Source organism: Ovis aries, chromosome 8 (genome assembly GCF_016772045.2).
Source record: "Ovis aries strain OAR_USU_Benz2616 breed Rambouillet chromosome 8, ARS-UI_Ramb_v3.0, whole genome shotgun sequence".
Classification (NCBI taxonomy): Eukaryota; Metazoa; Chordata; class Mammalia; order Artiodactyla; family Bovidae; genus Ovis; species Ovis aries.
Window position 1 is genome coordinate 76,882,864 of NC_056061.1, and position 19,104 is coordinate 76,901,967.

A 19,104-nucleotide genomic window follows, 5' to 3' on the forward strand; every position below is an offset into this window, starting at 1 on the left:
GGCACTGGGCACATCTGTTGCAGCTCCCGTGTCACACTCTTACTTATGGGTGTAAATTCGAATGAGACACTCTGGGTCCAAACCCCTCATGGACGGTCAGCCTCGACTCTTCTAGCCCTCTCAAACCATTCTTGTCATCCCCTTTGCCATGATCCAAGTCCGAGCCTCCATCATTTCCTCCAGGATGTCTGTCCCAGCTGCCTAACCTATCTCTCCAGATTTAATTTCAGAGCCATTAACAGCCTTTCTCATCTATTCTCCACAGTAGAGCCAGTGTGATCATTTTGATACCAAATCTGATCACACTGTTTTCCTACTTAAAGCCTTCAAATGGCTTCCCCTTGCTTTTAGATGAAAATATAAATCCATTTACTTTGCTTCCATTACTTTTTATCCTCTGCTGCTGCTGCTGCTACTCTTAGATGTTAAGTCGTCTCCGACTCTTTGCAACTCCAGGGACTGTAGCCCACCAGCCTCCTCTGTCCATGGGATTTCCCAGGCAAGAATACTGGAGTGGGTTGCCACTTCCTTCTCCAGGGGATCTTCCTGGCCCAGGGATGAAACCTAAGACTCCTTCTTGGCAGGCAGATTCTTTACCACTGAGCCGCCTGTAGCCTTACTTAACTTGTAGGACTTCCTGGGAGTCTAGGCTCTGGCCCTGATCAGCTGTTCTCTGAGTCAACGGGGAGGTGCTGCAGGCTGCAGGTTGGCTGCACAGCTCTTTTACTTCCTTGGACTCACACATCTGAAGGTCAGGTGATGGAAGCTGGGCACAGCTGGAGGCTCTGCGCCAAGCTGCAGGCCTGAAGGTCAGCTGGGTGACTAACCCGAGTACCTTTTGTCCTCCTTGTACCAACAGGAGAGCTGGGACATGTTCTCATATTGATGGCAGAGGCACCAGAGGGCGAGTCAGTTTGGTGAAGCGCATTTTAATCTTTTAGTTCAGTCCATGTGCATGAACATCCCACTGGGCAAGCAAGTCATACAATAACACCCAAAGTCAAGGATCATGGACACAGGGCAGAGAGTGACTCTTCCTGGACAGTAAGCTAGCCTGTCATAGCTTAGATACGACTCCTTGCAGGAAGCATCTCCTGACCCTTAACACGTAGATGGGATTTACACCCTGTTCTTCCAGATTGTTATTGCCCATTATATTATCTGTCAGCACCATTAGACTACAAATGTAAACTCTGTGAGGCAGTTCTCACAACCCGTTTTGTTTACTCTGTGGACCCAGTACCCCGAAGCATGGGGCTTGGCACAGAGTAACTATTCAATAAATATTTTCTATAGGAGATAAGAAAGGTTGATAGCAGAGGAAATAGAGCCTTTATGCACCAGAAGGCGAAAAGGGCCTTGTTTCTATTCTAAATGCTTGGCCAGGGACTTAGTGGGTACTGTTCCCATGAGCAGAACTTATCCTTCAGGGAACAGATGGAGAAAGTATTAGATTCTTTACTCCAGAAAGACCACACCTGCATGATGAAGTCCCTATGACCTTAGGCTTACTTCAGGCCTCCAGGAATGAAAAAGAGATTCTGTTTCTCAGTGGCTCTGAGGGAAGGGCCAAGGTGTCTGGAAAGAGATTAATTTTTTAAGGGGTCTTTAAACCTTGAAAAACTGTGAGTCAGGTGGCGAGAAGTTCATCCCATCAGAGTCCCAGGTGGCCCCTTTTCTGGAGCTAACTCCACAAGTCGTTAGCTTCTTGAGAAAATAAATGTGTCTTTCTTTCGTTGTAACCCACTCAGTGCCCTGTATGAAGTGTTGGATGCGGTATATGAGCATCACTTCATTACTGAGTGAAGGAGCTGTCACTCATGAAGGAACAGACAAATTACGTGAGGTTTTCCCTGTGAATCTGAAATTCAAAACTGACGGCTCTCACTTGTCAAAGTGAGTGCAGTCTGTGTTCCCAGGAGTCCCCGAGAATCCGGCCAGGTTAAGTAGATCATTGCATTTGGAGTATACATTTTCAGTCCTTTCCCGTCCATTTCTTTTGATGAATATTACACAGAGGGAAGAGGGGGATGGATCAGAATAACATAAGCCTCTACCAACTTTCCTGACTGAGAGAGTAGCCTTCCCCTTGAAGAAAATATATTAGCTTTATTCTGAGCTAGGAATTTGATGGAGAAACCGTGTATCACAGATGAAGGATTTTTTTTGTTGGTGGTGGTGGTTGTTGGAATTGCTGAATTTTCAGATCCATTAACTGCTTGTCAGCATTAGGAAGCCTCGTTAGTTAATACCAAAGTATATTTGCACTGAATATACAAGCCTTGCTACTTTTACTGGCAACAGGTGGCCAAGGGCAATGGCAATGGGAGTTTCTGTTTGAATTGTGTGAAGGGCTAAAGAGGAGTTGCTGTTCTGTTGCAAGCTTTGAGCTGGCTTGCAGACTCCCTCCCTCCCTCTTTCTCTCTCTCTCTCACCAACACTGACAACAATATTGTGGTGCCTCATTACAGCCAATCTAAATTACAGAACTCTGTTGTGTTAAGCTTGGCCCCGACCATATGCTGTCATGCAGAGCATTTAACACCAGATTTCATCTCACGGTAAATGTGATTCATGGGGTTGCAAGAGAAAGACGGTGTCAGATCCAGGGGCATTTAACTTTAACAGCATTTTAAATTAAAACAAACTCAAAAAAAAAAAAAACCCCACAAAATCCCACTTTAAAACGTAATTTTGGTGGCTGTTATATGGCTCGAATTGCTCTGAAGCCTGATTGTTTTCATGGCATGCCTCCAACAAGGGTTGACTTTCCCCTGACTGAAAATGCAAGTAATTTTTAGGAGGCTCTTGGCCTGCCTCCTTATGATACACGATTCTTTTAAAAGGAATTTCAAGGTAGATAATAGTGTTTGGGTTTGTTTGTTTGTTTGTTTGTTTTTTCTCCTGCTGGTGATGTGGTGGAGGAGACAGGCAGAAGTGTGGCTGGTGGAGCAGGACAGTAGGGGAGAGTGGTCAAAGGAGAAAGGCCATTTGCCTGCATTTCCCTGTGTAGCCCATATTTTCTGAGGGTTAACCATGTTCTTGCCACTGTGCTAGGCCTAACGGGGTGGACAAATTGCTACCCCTCGTGGAGTTTGTACTGTGTGTGTTAGGTCTGTGTGTGTCTGTGCTTGTGTGTATGTGCTTGTGCTTAGGGAGCAAGAGTAAAAATACAGGGACTTCCCTGGTGGTCCAGTGGTTAAGAATCTGCCCTGCAGTGCAGGGGACAGGGGTTCAAATCCTGGTCGGGAACTAAGATCCCTCATGCCGCGAAGCTACTGAGCCCTGTGCCACAACTAGAGAGTCTGCACACCAGAACCAAAGATCCTGCATGCCGCAACTAATACCCAAGGCAGACAAGCACAGGTGCTTTAAAAAGAGTAAAAATACACATGTGCATAAATACGTACATAGAAGGATTTCAGGTTGACATGCATGCTGGGAGGAAAAGGAATGACGTTGAAAGAGGCTGGCTAAAGCCACGGGGCCTTGAGCCCTCTGCCCTTGGGGTCGTGGCAGGTCTCTCAGAACCGGTGACACCCGGAGATCTGAGAGAAGTGCCTCCAGGCAGGAGCGGGGAAGAACCAGTGCAGGTACCCTGAGTCTAGGCATAAAGAACTTGGTGTTTTTAAGGGGCAGCATGAAAACTCAGCTGGCTCAAGGTATGGGTTAGGGAAGAGGGACAAAGTCTGAGAGGTGGGTGGAAGGCATGTCAGTCGGGCCTTGCATAGCACAGACAGAAATTTAGATTTTATTCTGAGTTAAATGAGAAGCAGCTGGACAGTTGTGAGCAAGGGAACTTCTTGAACTGTTCTGCATATTTGAAAAGTTCCTTCCTGGACCTTCTTAGTGTTTAAGACTCCATGGTTCCAATGCAGGGGGCCTGGGTTTAATTTCTGGTCGGGGTACTAAGATCCCACATGCCAAGCGATGTGCCCCCCCACTCCACCCCCATAAAAAAACCTCTTTCGTACTTGGTGGCTGGGCAACCCACTCCAGTGTTCTTGCCTGAGAAATCCCATGGACAGAGAGAGGAGCCTGGCAAGCTACAGTCCATGGGGTCGCAAAGAATCAGACACGACTTAGTGACTAGATGAAAACAACAAACACAACTGTTCTCTTTTTAGATGTAGCAGTGATAGAAGAAAGAAAGTCACCTGTATAGTAAACCCTGAACTGGCTCTTGAAGCAGGAGGAAAGTTTGGCATATCAGTGTCCTGGGGCTTTTCTTAGTTGCCCTTCCTCAGCGTCTCAGCCATCCTGGGTCTGAGGCTGGTCTGAGTGGTCCTGTCTGTGTCTCCCCTCCTGCAGCAACAAAGGCATGGAGCACCTATACAGCATGAAGTGCAAGAACGTGGTGCCTCTCTACGACCTGCTGCTGGAGATGCTGGATGCCCACCGCCTGCACGCCCCAGCCAACTTCGGGAGCACACCCCCGGAAGACGTGAATCAGAGCCAGCTGGCCACCACTGGCTGCACTTCATCGCATTCCTTGCAAACATATTACATCACTGGGGAGGCAGAGAATTTCCCCAGCACAGTCTGAGAGTTCCCCGGCTCCCGGCCCCCACCCCCCACCGCCAAGGTTCTGAGAATCCCTGTTGCACTTTACCCACATCATGCATCACTCTAGCCGAATTCTGCCCCTGCACACACTCTTGGCATGCACCCACCACTGGCTTTCTGGTATGGATGGCCATTCATTCGCTCGCTCGGTTCTATGTGGCACGCCTTGTTTTGGGAACAGCCAAAGGGATTCCAGGGCTCATTTCTTTGTAACCGTTCTCTCTCTCTCTGCCTTTGCTACCTTACTCACCACGAGGATTCACCTAGCGCTTCATGACTGAGCTCGGTCTCCGAGCTGGGTTCAGGTGACTGTGCACTTTAGCTACTTGTGACCCAGGCCTGGAGAGTGGACATGTCACCTCCATGAACATGAAGCACTTGTTAACGGATCTGAGCATCAGCCACAGGAAAGAACTGGAAGTGGCTCCTTTAATTGCTGACTTGGAGAAAGCGAGGCCTAGGGTTCATTATAATGTCCTCTTGTATTCCTATAGGTCCATATCATTTTATTAAAGCTTTTTCTCTGTTGCATGGCTGTAGCAGAATATTCAGTGATTGTCCACCCACTTCCCCTATAGGAATACAAGATGCACACAGGGAAGGAAGGCCCCTAACTGTCAAGACTTTGTCAGCTTAGTACACTGCCCCTTCAAATTTGCTAAACGCTTTACCATTGAGAGCACTAAATATATATAGGTCGTGGGTTCCAATTAATTCTCGCTTCCCATGGATCCATGGAAAGCAGCAAAGTTGATCCCAGTTAAGTAACCTCCACATCCACCAGTTTAGATAGATACTTGTCTTTTGTTTTCATTTTCATTTTATAAAACCAAGCCTCACCTCCCCCTTCTCCCCCCGCCCCTCACCCCAGGACTTGCAGTAAATGGGCTTCAGGACCTGTTCTAGTGTGATCTCACTCCTACCAGCAGAGGGCGCTCTACATGACTCTTCCTGGTGTGTCACTTACAAGGTGAATTCCTAGTGCCTAGGCTGTGAAAATCCTTCTTGGAAAATCCCATGGACTGAGGAGCCCGTTAGGCTACAGTCCATGGGGTCGCAAAGAGTCAGACACCACTGAGCGACCTCACTTTCACTTTCAGGCTGTGACCAAGGGCAAAGGAGCAGGCACTCTGGTGACACTTTTAGCCCCGGGACTGTGGGCTTAATAGTAAACGTGCATGATTCTTGTAGGGGCTAGAGACCAAAGAGGGGCAGAAACTGGATAAAACTGTGAGGCTCAGGATGGCCCTGCCACAGGCTGCAGCCACTTTGGAGTGCTACGGGCTGACCCCACAGTGTAGTATGAGGCTGCCCTGGGGTCCATGGAGGGCTGTCCTCCTCCTCCTCTTCCCTTTTGTGCTCCCAGTGACCCTGGTTGGAGGCAAGTGCTCCTTGGGGGAGGAGAGCCAGCGTTGGAGCTTTCTGAACTCAGCCTGCCTGGGGCCTGGTCAGACCACACCTGCCCTTGGTTATTTAGAGCTCATGCAAAAATCAGGGTTTAGCCTCGAGGGGGGAGGAAAAAAACCAAAACTTCTCCATACTCTGTTTCATTAAACTTCCTAAGCCAAGAGAAAAAGACTAGAATTGGGCCATAGGAATCCATTGGACCTATAGATTAAACAAGAAAAGCTCACTAAACAAGAAGCAGCTTCCCTGGGTCTTTGCGTCTCTAAAGCAGTTATGAATTAGTTCCCCTTCTCAGCTATAAAGAAAGTTTGGTTTCCTCTGGTGACCACACTGTCTGTAACTCGAACCCTGTTGATAGGCAATGTGTTAGGCAACAAGCCCAGTCAAGGTTCTAGGGCTTCTCTTGGGATGCCTGTTTCAGAAGTGGATTTCACTCATCTGATTACCCAGTAAGTGACCACCAAAGGGCTGGGAACCTGGGAAGTCCAAAAAAATAAAAAGTTTTTTCACAAGTGCATCTAAATTTGGGGGCGATTTTATGTATCTGCAGTAAGAATGTTTAGAACATAATTCTTATGTTGTTTTTGTTTAAGAAGCACCTTATATAGTATAATATATATATTTTTGAAATTGCAATGCTTGTTTATCAGACAACTGAATGTAGTGATTCTGTTTTGGATTTAATTTGACTGGGTTAACATTCAAAGCCAACAAAAAATATGTTTACTTTTTTGGTATCACTACCTTGTCATGTAGTCATTGATGCCTAAGGCCTGGTGATTATTCATTTAAATGATGATCACATTTTCATATCAACTTTTATATCCACAGTAGATGAAATAGCACTAATCCAGATGCCTATTGTTGGATATTGAATGATAGACAATCATATGTAGCAGAGATTATGCCTGAAAAGGAAAATTATTCAGGGCAGCTAATTTTGCTTTACCAAAATATAAGTAGTAATATTTTTGGACAGTAGCTAACGGGTCAGTGGGTTCTTTTTAATGTTTATACTTAGATTTTCTTTTAAAAAAATAAAAACAAACAAAAAAATTCTAGGATTCTAGATGATGTAATACCAGCTAAATCCAAACAATAATCCAGCAGAGGGTTTTACATTTTTCACATAAGATGTTTGTACTCATGTAAAGACACTATTACATTTGAAATGGGCAGAGAGCACCAGATGGTTGGTATGTTAGCCCAGGAGTTTCAAGTAATTTTAGAAATCTCTTATTCTTAAATGAAGTGCCACTGATGGAGAGCTGATACTTTGCAGCTGATGTTACTCGGATGTAGGGATATGCTGTATTCTTCCCCCCTACTCTGATACAGTTTAAAGTTTGAAAGACAAGGTCAATCAGAGAGGGAGTGGATGGGTTAGTAGAATAGAGTGGGGAAATGGGTTTGGGCATTTTAAGAATGAAAAATATCGTGATAAGAGTCTTGAAAACATTTTGAGGCAGATCAGCACTGGCACTTGGGGTGTGCACCAGGGTTCAGTATTTCACTTGTGTCCCGTTCACCACAAATAGCTGTATATGACAGCTGATCCTATAATGGCAGCTCGAGTTCTGGGGCAGAACTAGAGGCATGTGCAGTACAGTCCAAGAAATAGCTAGTGGTCTGTGTTTCTTTTAGCCATCGCCTAGCTCCAGGCTTGCAGTAATGATTCTGTAATGCTGTCACGGAACAATCATAGAGGTTAGTTCATCCAAAGAGAAGACCCTACGTAGGTTGCAAAACCCAGCCCCTGAGGAAGTGTAGTCATTGATTCAATTTCCCTATTAACCTTGCAACTATATTTAACCATGCCATAGCCCGTGCCTTTTGAGGGCTGAACAAATAAGAGGCTAACTGATAATCCAACTTCTGCTCCCATTTAGATGTTCTTGCTTTAAAATCTTTATACGCTGAAATGGCTGTTGGTTTAGGCCACTGGTTTAGACTATCCCTACATGAAACCAATCCCAAATCTCTTCCTAGTCATACTCCCCACCTCTGAGATGGACTGTGGGTACTGGGAGTGATCACTAGGACTATAGTTAACGTTTGATATTCACAGGCAGATTTGCTTCTGGAAACTAGTTATTAGAAACACATGTAGAGTCATATGTAGCTTCTGAGACAGCCGTGATTCTCTTGGGTTCAAGTCTTGGGATGATGACCCAGATGACGCTGCACACTTCCTGGGTGAACTTCCTGAAAACTTACTGTCAACTGGAGCAAATGACTTCAAGTGCCGTCCCACATATCCACCTTTTCATAGTGTTAGTCTCTGTTTTTAATTGCAGTTCCTTTCCATTTGGATTAACGTGAATGTGGCCTCCTTCTAAGTCACTGAAAATTGTTTTCTAAGTAACTGCTGCCTCTATTATGGCACTTCAAGTTTGCACTGTCTTTCAGAGATTCAAGAAAAATTTCTATTTTTTTTTTCTGCATCCAAATGTGCCTGAACTTTTAAAATGTGTAAATGCTGCCATGTTTCAAACCCATCTTCAGTGTGTTTTTACAGAGCTGTGTACCCTGGAAACCACATACAGCCCCATGAACAGGTGCCTGAGGCACGGACCCCTTTGCATTCACAGAGAGGTCATTGGTCATAGAGACTTGAATTAATAAGTGACATTATGCCAGTTTATGTTCTCTCACGGTTTATAAACAGCGCTTTTTGTGCACTATGTATTCTTCAGTGTAGAGCTCTTGTTTTTACGGGGAAAAGCTCAAATGCCAAATTGTGTTTGATGGATTAATACGCCAATGCATACTATTATTGATGTGATTCTGTTTTGTTGCAGCTTTGCTTTGTTTAATGAAACACACTTGTAAACCTCTTTTGCACCTTACAAAAAACAAAAAAGAATCCAGTGGGATGCTCAAGCACCTTAAACAATTTTCTCTACCTATTTGATGTTCAAATAAAGAATTAAATGAAAGCCTTTTGTTTGTTTTTGTGTCAGCCCCCTGCTTAGCGCTGGCTGCCCAAGATCAGAGTGGTGACATGCATCGTCAGAGCATAGTAAATTCAGGTGATCAGTCTAATGCCAGGCTCCCCTCCAACCCCCACTGACCTCCCGCCCCAGGCACAGAAGGGAATGTGTGGTCCTTGGAGTCAGGCAGACCTGGCCACACTTCTCGGCTCCAGCACATACAAGTTTTATGACCATTGGTCATGAATTTTCAGAGCCTCTGCTTCCTCATCAGCAAGGTGATAACAGTAACACCTAATTCACAGACAATTGTGAAGATTATATGAGATGCTCATGAAAATAGTAGTTCTTTTCTTTTTTTTTTCGACTATGTTGACACATGTAAACCCATGGCTGACTCATGTCAATGTATGGCAAAACCCACTACAATATTGTAAAGTAATTAGCCTCCAATTAAAATAAATATATTAATTTTTAAAACTAGTAGTTATTTTCTAATGTTTAATCCCAACCCCTTCCTTGTGGGGAAGTAGAAAGCTTCAGAGTAGTTATGAGGGGATTCCCAAGTGGTGCTAGTGGTAAAGAACTTGCCTGCCACAGGTTTGATCCCTGGGTAGGGAAGATTCCCTGGAGGAGGAGATGGCAGCCCATTCCAGTGTTCTTGCCTGGAGAATCCCATGGACAGAGGAGCCTCGTGGGTTACAATCCATGGGGCTACAGAGTTGGACGTGATTGAGCACTGCGTGAATGCATCTGAAACTTACATAATCGTTCAGAAACCTTACCCCATCATGCACCCAAAGCAGAAAGGACTGGTTCACCCCAACCCCATCCCACCTCTGGTTTCCATTTCAGGACTCTTTTCCCTTTGAAGAGCCACCTGCATGTCCTCTTTGCCCCATTGTTTCTGTGATTTAACTGGTGAACTGGGGAGAGGGGGATAATGGGACTGAGAGGCAACATAATATGCCCACGGGGTCTGCAGCTGGATTAGCCCATTTGAAACCTCATTATACTATTTATGATGCAAACTTGGGTAAGGTACTTTCCCCGTGCCTCAGCTTCTTCACCTGTAAAGATGGACAATAGTACCTCTTGCCTGGAAGTGTTGCTGAGAAGACTACATGGGTTAATTCACAGAGAACACTAAAGGATAGCAGCTGGCATTGCTTCTTCCCCCTTTCCCGAATCTTCTCCAACTGCGTGTCTGCGCTCACCTCTTTATTAGGATGAGTTTAATTTTTCACATTGTTTCTCATTTGGATTCCAAAAAGCTTGTGTTCTGTCATCCCTGGGCAAGTTCTTCAATCCTGATTTTCATTGGCTTCCTTATATCTAAAATATAAATAAGAACAATACCCATTCTACAGGGCTATTCAGTTCAGTTGCTCAGTTGTGTCCAACTCTTTGCGATCCATGGACTGCAGCACACCAGGCTTCTCTGTCCATCACCAACTCCCAGAGCTTGCTCAAACTCGTCCATCAAGCTGGTGATGCCATCCAACCATCTCATCTTCTGTCATCCCCTTCCCCTCCTACCTTCACTCTTTCTCAGCATCAGGGTCTTTTCTAATGAGTCAGTTCTTCGCATCAGGTGGCTGAGGTATTGGAGCTTCGGCTTCAACATCAGTCCTTGCAGTGAATCTTCAGGACAGTGCTGTTTTGAAGATCAAAAGAGATAAATGTCTCAAGTGTGGGTATAGGACCTACCCATAGTAAGCTCTCAATGCATGTTAGGCACAATTAGGCAACTGTTATCATGCTCTGTGAGCACTGACATTTAGTGGGATCACTGATAGGTTTAGATTTACAGTTACCACTTTGTTATTTTGAATATGTCTCCTGTCTTTTTCATTGCTCTGTTCCTCCTTACTGGCTCTTCCTTTGTTTTGGTGAAATAAATACCTTTAGGGTATCATTGATATTTATCTGTTGATTTTTTTTTTTTTTACTATTCTAAAGTTATTTTCTTAGTGGTTGCTTTTATAGCATGCATCGTAACTTTTCACAATCTATTTTAGATTAATACTAACTTAAATTTGGTAAAATAAAAATCTTTGTTCCACCATACTGTAGCTCCATTCTCTCCCTTCTTCATATTATTATTGTCATATTGTCTAGATGTCATAAACCCAGTAATGTTATATTTATTGGCTTGTACAACTGTATATCTTTTAAAGAAGCTAAGACAAAAATGAGAAAATGTATATATTTATAGGCTTTCTAATATTAATCCAAGGGCTTCCTGTGTAGCTCAGTTGGTAAAGCATCTGTCTGCAGTGTGGGAGACCTGGGTTCAATTTCTGGGTCGGGAAGTTCCCCTGGAGAAGGAAATAGCAACCCACTCAGTATTCTTGCCTGGAGAATCCCATGGATAGAGGAGCCTGGTGGGCTACAGCTCATGGGATTGCAAGAGTCACACACGACTTAGCGCTTTTTAAAATATTAATCCACATATTCACCATTTTCAACGTTCTTCATTTCTTCCCGCAGATTTGAGTCACATGTCTGGTATCATTTTTTCTCAGCCTGAAGGAATTATTAAGAGTATTTCTTCTAGGGCAAGTCTACTAGTAATGAATTCTCTGTTTGTCTGGTACTGTATTTATTTCACCTTCATATTTGAAAGATGATTTTTCTGAATGTAGAATTCCTGGTCACCAGTTTTGTTTTCAGTATGTTGACTATATCATTCCACTGCCTCCTGGCCTCCATTGCTTATTCTGTATCTGATGAGTAGAAAGAAAAATTCCTGTGGAATTTTAAGGCAAGTGTGACTCCTAGAAATACGGCACTTCGGGCAGGATGCTTCATGTCCTGTCCTTCGAGTTCTGGGGAGACATGACCTCCTCTCTGACTAATGGGTGGCCCTTGATTAGGACAGTGTGACAATCATTTCTTCTGCCCATGCCTCCGGAACTCAGTGCGAGTGTTCCTGGTCTCTGAGGTCATCCAGGCACCCTTCCTGCCCCTGGTTGGAATAGTGGGTGAGCTGAAGAGGGATGTTCCTCTGTCCCTTGGCACCAGGAAAGGCTCTATCTAGCAGATGACCCGAGATGTTGAAGTCGGAGGCAGTGGTGCCCTCACTGGCAGCAAGCCCTGTTTCAGGGTGACAGTACCTGGGCCAGGCTCACCCCCTTCTCTTGCCCCCAGAGCAGCTCCTAGCTCATGGCCTGGGAATGGGACCACGGGCTCTGGCCTAGGCATGTTTTCTGCATAGAACTGACAAATTAGGCACTTTCATCCTAACTAGGTGAAATTGAGGGGGAAAAAAAAAAAAAACAACAGAAACAAAATGAACAAAGAACAGCAACAAAAAAAACTAGGGCAGGGAAACACTGAGAGTAAACATTTTAAAAAGTGATTTTGAATCAGGGTGGGATATCCTCAAGGGGCCGGAGGAGCAGAGGAAGGGACTCCAAAGGGACTCCAAAGCTGCCAGCCGGCCCTGGACCCTTGGTCGAGAGCCAGTCTCTCAGAAGGCCCCGGGGCAGACAGTGTTCTGAGCACCTTCCAGACTCAGCGCTCTCAGAGGCCCCTAGGCAGCTCTACAACCTGTCAGCAGATGCCTTTTTTTCTGAGAAATCAATGATTGTGGAGAAGGCCCATGAAAGCTTTGTGAGCTGGTAAACATTTTACGGGCTGCAGGAATTCAGGCTCTATGGGGTGTACGCTGTCCAGATTCCTGCGTATTCCCAGATTTACAACCAGAAAACCCACATGTCAACACCCAGGGCCCCAGACCATAGGCTGGAGGGGAGAAGGGTGGGACAAGGGGACAACACATTCATGGGAGGGATTGTGCCGTGGCCTCTGGGAGCTGCTCTGTGGGCCCTCCCAGGCCCTTGAGGATACCAGGGGCAGGTGAGTCTCCGGGGCTCTACCAGGCTAAGGTGCCACTTTGTTCAAAACAAGGGAAGGGCTGAAGGTGCCACAATGGGGCTGCCAGATGCTTCACTAAGATGGGATTAAATCTAGAGCTAATGACCCATTCATTCATCTTTGAATTTATTATTAAATATTCAAAAACAGTCATTAACAATCCTTACAAGCCAAAGAATGCAAAAAACCAGCCAAACAAAAAATGATATGTAAGGAAAAGCAAGTTTAAGAAAACTCGGGAGGTTCAGATAGAGAAATCAGTTTTCAGTACTTAGCAGTGTAGAAGCAGGTACCAACTTCTTCTAGCCCAGGATCACAGAACCAGAGTCTATGAAGTATAAAGACTTGGACCCTGAAAAGACAGGTGAATCCAGGCTTAGTCCTATGGGAAAAGCTGCTGAGCCTTGGCCTTGGTTTAGAAAAGTGAAAGGGAGCCTGTATCAGAGTTTCAAGCTATATGGAGATCTCCCTGTTTATTTTCTATGATTGCTTAGAGGCAGAAAGATAAAAGAAAGCCTTACAAACATCCTGAGTCCGGTTTCAGATAAAGTGTTCGGAAAGGTGAGTCTTTTTATTCCCCGACCCCCCGACCCCAACTTCTCTGTGACCTTGGAGACACAAGTTCACAACAGTCGCCAGGGCAGTACAGACCTCTGGGTAACACAAGGACCATCAAGGGAAGACACTGCTTGATGCAGTCCCCAGGGAAACGATGCCAGGAGCTCAACGAGCCAAAAGAGAGGAGCTAAAAATGCTGAACACACAAAGTTTATCACCTGTTAAGCTATGTCACCATCCTGGTACCATACTTTCCATACTTCATCCCTGCTGAGCTCTGGGTAGCCACGTATGCACTCTCTCTGCCAACAGGAAGTACCCAGCCCCGAGAAACAAGCTCTGCAGAGGGGCCCGAAGCCTCAGTTTTCTCACGTCGGCACCCACAGCTGAGGGAACAGTGAGGACCGTTGACCTGGCAGGCGCCCCAACTAGGACTTTGAACATGCAATTTCTGAGAGGCCGAAGGATTTGCAGAACCCTCTGTGCCTATTACTAATGAAAGAAAGATGCCGTTTTCATTCCAAAGGCGAACATGAAAGCGCTGGCCCTACCTCACCCCCCACAAAATCCAACAAAAAAAATTTTTTTTGAGGGGGAAAAAGAAAGATTTCTTCATGGCTGCCACAGAAGTGGTTTCAGCAGAAGAATTCCCCAGGGGCAGCCAGACTGAGGGGAGGGATTTAGTGCTGAGCTGACCCGGTGGAGACGTCCTTCAGAGAAGTCATGTCAGGAGAAGGAGTCTGAAAATCTCAGGGTGGTGCTTCGGTGCCACCCTCTCACTAACAACTCCACCACAACGGTGTTTGTCTCAAGGAACCAAACTCTCTCTGTAAAGGGCCAGAGAGTAAGTGCCTTACTTAATGAGGCTGGCAAAGTTTTCATGTGTCTTTTTTAGTTTTACAACCCTTAGAAAATATGAAACCTGGGACTTCCCTAGCACTCCAATGGTTAAGACTACGCCCTTCCAATACAGGGGGCATAGGTTTGATCTCTGTTCAAGCAACTAACACAGGGAACTTGTGGTGTGGTCACACACACACACACACAAAAAACAGTTAAAAAAAATGGACCCCATTCTTAGGTCAAGGGCTTACAAAAACAAGCCACAACCTGTAAGCAGCCAACCAGTTAGCCTTGGTCTATAGGTTGTGACCTTTGTCAGGCATCTTCAGGGTCCAGGTGCTCTCACTCCCATCCAGCTAAGAAGATGGCGAGAGTCTGGGGAGGTGAGGTCCTGAGGGAACCGCACCTGGTGAGGCAGCAGGGGTGGGGATGGCAGCTCAGAAATGCAAACCCAGGAGATGCTCATCTGTTCCTCTTTATTGATTCCCGGGTATCAGCAGGGCTTTCAAGTTCCTAAGCGTTCTTCTCCTTCCCAAAAAGGTTAAAAATGAGTGTGGGAAGAAAATGTGGAAAGCTCTTCTCAAAAACTATTTCTGAAATCAATTAGGAGCTGGAATAAACATCAATGAACTGTCCAGCATTATCGTCCCTTAGTACCTGCCTTGCAGTGTGCAGCCCTTACATTGCTGTGGATAATCCTCATAACAAACCCCACGCAGTGGGTACTATTATTATCCCATCTTACAGAGGAAGAAACTAGGGAACAGAAAGGTTAAGTAACTTCCTCAGGTTACAGGGCTAGGAAATTGCTGAACTGTGGGTTGAGCCCAGGTATTTTGGCTCCAGAGTCTCTGCTACAGGTAGATCCTTTCTAGGATGGGGTTTGTGTTTTATTATCAATTTCTTATTCCGATCACAGAATCAGTGGGGGTGGGGGAAGAAGACGAGGGTCTGAGCCTCTCTCAAAGCCTGGTTTTAGGTGGCAGAATCTGCCAGGAGGTTGCTGAGTAGGGGCAGACTGTAAGGAGCAAGGAGAGCAGGGTGAATCTGTGGCACCTGCTCTGGTTGAAGCTGCCTGTGACTTCCCGGGCTTCCGCTTCCATTCCTTCTGTGATCAGGCTGTCCCAGGATTCACCTGTGAGCAGGGTGACTTCTGCAGGTGGAGTAAATTTAGGAAGTAGAGGTTTTTCCTGAACAAGAGTCCCAATTGGAGGACATCTCTCCCGAGAAGGCTCTTCTCCGAGGATTCAGCAAGTCTCCCGATCTGGGAGCCTCCTCATCTCAAATCAAGAGCTTGTACCACCTCTGCTCATGAGTCCTGGAACCAAGAATAAATCCAGGATGACCACCTGGAGTGGAGTCAGCCATTAAGATTCTACCACTTTTAATACATGACCTGTCACAATTTATTTTGGGCATATCAAAAAAATAATTAAAAAGCAAATCAAATGTCTCATCATGAAAGAACAGAATTACCTTTTTCTTGTCTTTTAAAATTATTATTAGTGCAGCAATTTTGAATCTCAAAAACAAATCATGCTCCTTGTCACAAGTTATTTAACACATTATTTAATGTGTTGAAAATTGTTTCTTCCCCTAAGACTCTATTCACATTGTTAAGTTTTGAATTTTATACATAACTTTCTAAACTTTTCCCTTGCCTTTAACAATTATCAGTTCTCTTTCTACTAAAGTAGGGGCATGTTCATCTGTAGCAACATGGATGGACCTGGATATTATCATACTAAGTGAAGTAAGTCTGAAAAAGACAAATACCATATGATATTGCTTATATGTGGAATTGAAAACCTGAATGATACAAATGAACTTATTTACAAAACAGAAACAGACTTGTAGAATTAGTGAATTTATCCACCGCCCCACCTCAGGGGGTAAGGGCGGGTAGGGATTAGATTGGGAGTTTGGGACTGATGAGTACACACTACTATATTTAAAACAGATAACCAACAAGAACATACTATACAGAAAAGGGAGCTCAATATTCTGTAACAACCTAACTGGGACAATAATTTGAAAAAGAATAGACACGTGTTATGTATAACTGAGTCAGTTTGCTGCATACCTGAAACTAATACAACATTGTTAATCAAATATACGCAAATATAAAATTAAAAAAATTTTTCAGTGGGGATATTAAAGAAACCATTTTATATCTTTTTTTTTTAAATTTAAGAATATATTGGTTTTGCCATACATCAACATGAATCTGCCACAGGTATACACGTGTTCCCCATCCTGAACACCCCTCCCTCCTCCCTCCCCGTACCATCCCTCTGGGTCGTCTCAGTGCTAATAAAATATTGTAAAGTAATTAACCTCCAATTATAATAAATAAATTTATATTTAAAAAACTAAATAAAAAAAGGAAATAAATAAATTTAAGAATACATTGAAATATGTATAATATCATATGTGAAATGAATCTCCAGTCCAGGTTCAATGCATGATACAGGATGCTTGGGGCTGGTGCACTGGGATGACCCAGAGGGATGGTATGGGGAGGGAGGTGGGAGTGGGGTTCAGGATGGGGAACACGTGCACACCCGTGGCAGATTCGTGTTGATGTATGGCAAAACCAACACAATATTGTAAAGTAGTTAGCCTCCAATTAAAATAAATAGATTTATATTAAAAAAAGAAAGAATATATGACAAGACTTCCATGGTGGTCCAGTGGATAAGAATCTGCCTGCCAGTGTGGAGAACACAGCTTCAATCCCTGGTCCGGGAAGGTCCCACGTGTCTGGGAGCAACTAAGGCCGTGCACTGCAGACACCGAAGCCCACGTGCCCTACAGCCCGTGCTCTGCAACCAAAGAATCCACCTCAGTGAGAAGCTTCGCACCGCAACTGGAAAGCAGGCCCTGTTCCGCGACTTCAGAAAGCCCCTGTGCAGCAACAGAGGCCCAGTGCAGCCAAAAATAAACAAATAAAATTTTTTTAAAAAATAATAAATGCTTAGACAGCTTCCCTAACAAATATAGATTGATCTCATTTTAAAAAATAGTTGCATTATAGTAAACACTTTATGTATGTGCTATAATTTATTCAACAAACCCCATGCTGACTGACATTTAGTTGCTAAAAGCTAGTGATAATAGACTAGTTCTTGTTCCTGACCGGCATTGGGACAATTATCTATTTATCTGGAAGATAACAAAGTGGTTCTTTGCTTCACAGCAACTACAAAAATAATTCCAGATAGATTAGAGACCTGCTCATAGAGAATGCATGCAAAAATCTGCATAATCTTCCAGTGGAAAAGGCCATCTTAATATACAATAGCCAGAATCTCAGAAGGAAGAAGAACATGTCAGATTCGATGACATAAAAATTAACACTTCCTGTGTGACTAAAGGAACTGTACGTATAAATGATATGAATTACAGGGCTAATTTTCTAATATGCAAAGAGTTCCTTGGAAATAGTATTTAAAAATTGTTTTAAAAAGGCAGCAGAAAAACAGAGAATAAACTGGAACAATGGTCGGTCATACAACCTGGTCATGAAAATGGACATTTTACAAATAGCAAGCTGAGACTTCCCTGGCAATCCGGTGGTTAAGACTTTGAATTACCAAGGCAGGGAACATGGGTTCAGTCCCTGGTTGGAGAACTAAGATTCTACATGCCACAGGGCACTGCCAAAAGATTAAAAAAGAAGAAGAGTGAACTAACAATAAAAATAAAAGAGCTAATGCTGCCTCAATCGTGCAATATTTTAGAAAACAGATAACATCTAGTCCAGACCTTCAGGACTTGTCTACACAAGGGAATCACCCAGAGAGCTTCAGACAGATACTGATAACTGGAGACCCATGATTTAACTGGTTTGGGGTGATGCCTGGGGTTCTACATTGTAAAAGTTCCCTCAAAGAGTATAATGTACAGATTCTGAACATTAATAATTTGGGATGAATTCCCATGATTTGGAAGATACCGCTCTCGACTTAGGGAGGATCTCTGAAAAGGGTTCTCTTCTCTAATTTGGGTGGGGTTGAAAATCATTACCACTTTTCAGAACATAATCTGGCACAATTTATTACAATTTATTAAAGTTTAGAATGTACATACCTTTTTTATTCAGTAATTCCACCTTGAACAGCACATCTTGGGGAAATAAAAGCAGCATTCTACAAAAGATGAGCACACACATACCTGCAAGCATGATTACCGCAGCATTGCTTAAACAGCAAAAATCTGAAAGGAAACAACAGTTGAAAAAAAAAGACACTGAGATGTCCAATGCAGAGGAAATAGACACATATGTATTGATATGTCTGTGGAATATTGGTAAGTGAAAAATGCAAGTCACAGGACAATAAAAATAGATCCAGTTTTAAAAAACATATGTGTATGCTGTTTGAATAAGAAAATCAAAAGACAGAAAAGTCACATCAAAGTGGGAGATGACTAAGAGGGAGATAGAAAACTTTCCTTTAGAAAACAAAAAAATGTTTTGTCATTCAAATAGTTGATCTTTTAAAACAGCCTTTAAAATAGACACATATAAAAAAGAGAAATGAGATTTATTCTAAAATGTATTAAAATGTATAACGAACTAGTATACTCTACTACACTTAATAATGAATTAAGTATATTTAATAATGTATAGTATAATAATATATAGTAGTATTATAATATATAATATAATAATAAGTATATTATACTTAATAATGAATTAAGTATAATAGTATATAATTTATACTATTATATCATTATTCACATTTATACTATTATAATAGTATAAATAATTTATATTATTGTATAATTAGTATATATATATCAATAGTATGTACCATATACTATTAATAATTAATAAAATAATAATATTAAAAATAAATTTATTTAAAAATAAGTAATATAATAATTTATACTATTATATCATTAGTATATC

The 19,104-nt window shown here is 43.3% G+C and overlaps 1 protein-coding gene and 1 long non-coding RNA gene across 4 annotated transcripts in view; one reads left to right on the top strand and one right to left on the bottom strand.

Annotated features, from left to right (window-relative positions):
* Window positions 1-8,912, top strand: part of ESR1 (estrogen receptor 1) — a 402,846-nt gene extending 393,934 nt beyond the window's left edge. For all 3 annotated transcript variants that reach the window (XM_042253635.1, XM_027972563.3, XM_042253634.1), the window contains exon 9: window positions 4,312-8,912. In XM_042253635.1, coding sequence (XP_042109569.1) covers window positions 4,312-4,546 — 235 coding nt within the window. In that variant the 3' untranslated portion in view covers window positions 4,547-8,912. The remainder of the gene's footprint in view (window positions 1-4,311) is intronic.
* The window catches only part of LOC114116119 (uncharacterized), a 29,050-nt gene extending 10,306 nt beyond the window's left edge, over window positions 1-18,744 (bottom strand). Inside the window, exons 1-3 of the long non-coding RNA XR_006060659.2 lie at window positions 15,246-18,744; window positions 10,446-10,563; window positions 10,124-10,241 (exon numbers count right to left, since the gene is read on the bottom strand). This is a non-coding gene — a long non-coding RNA (uncharacterized LOC114116119). The remainder of the gene's footprint in view (window positions 1-10,123; window positions 10,242-10,445; window positions 10,564-15,245) is intronic.
* Between the last annotated feature and the right edge of the window lie 360 nt (window positions 18,745-19,104).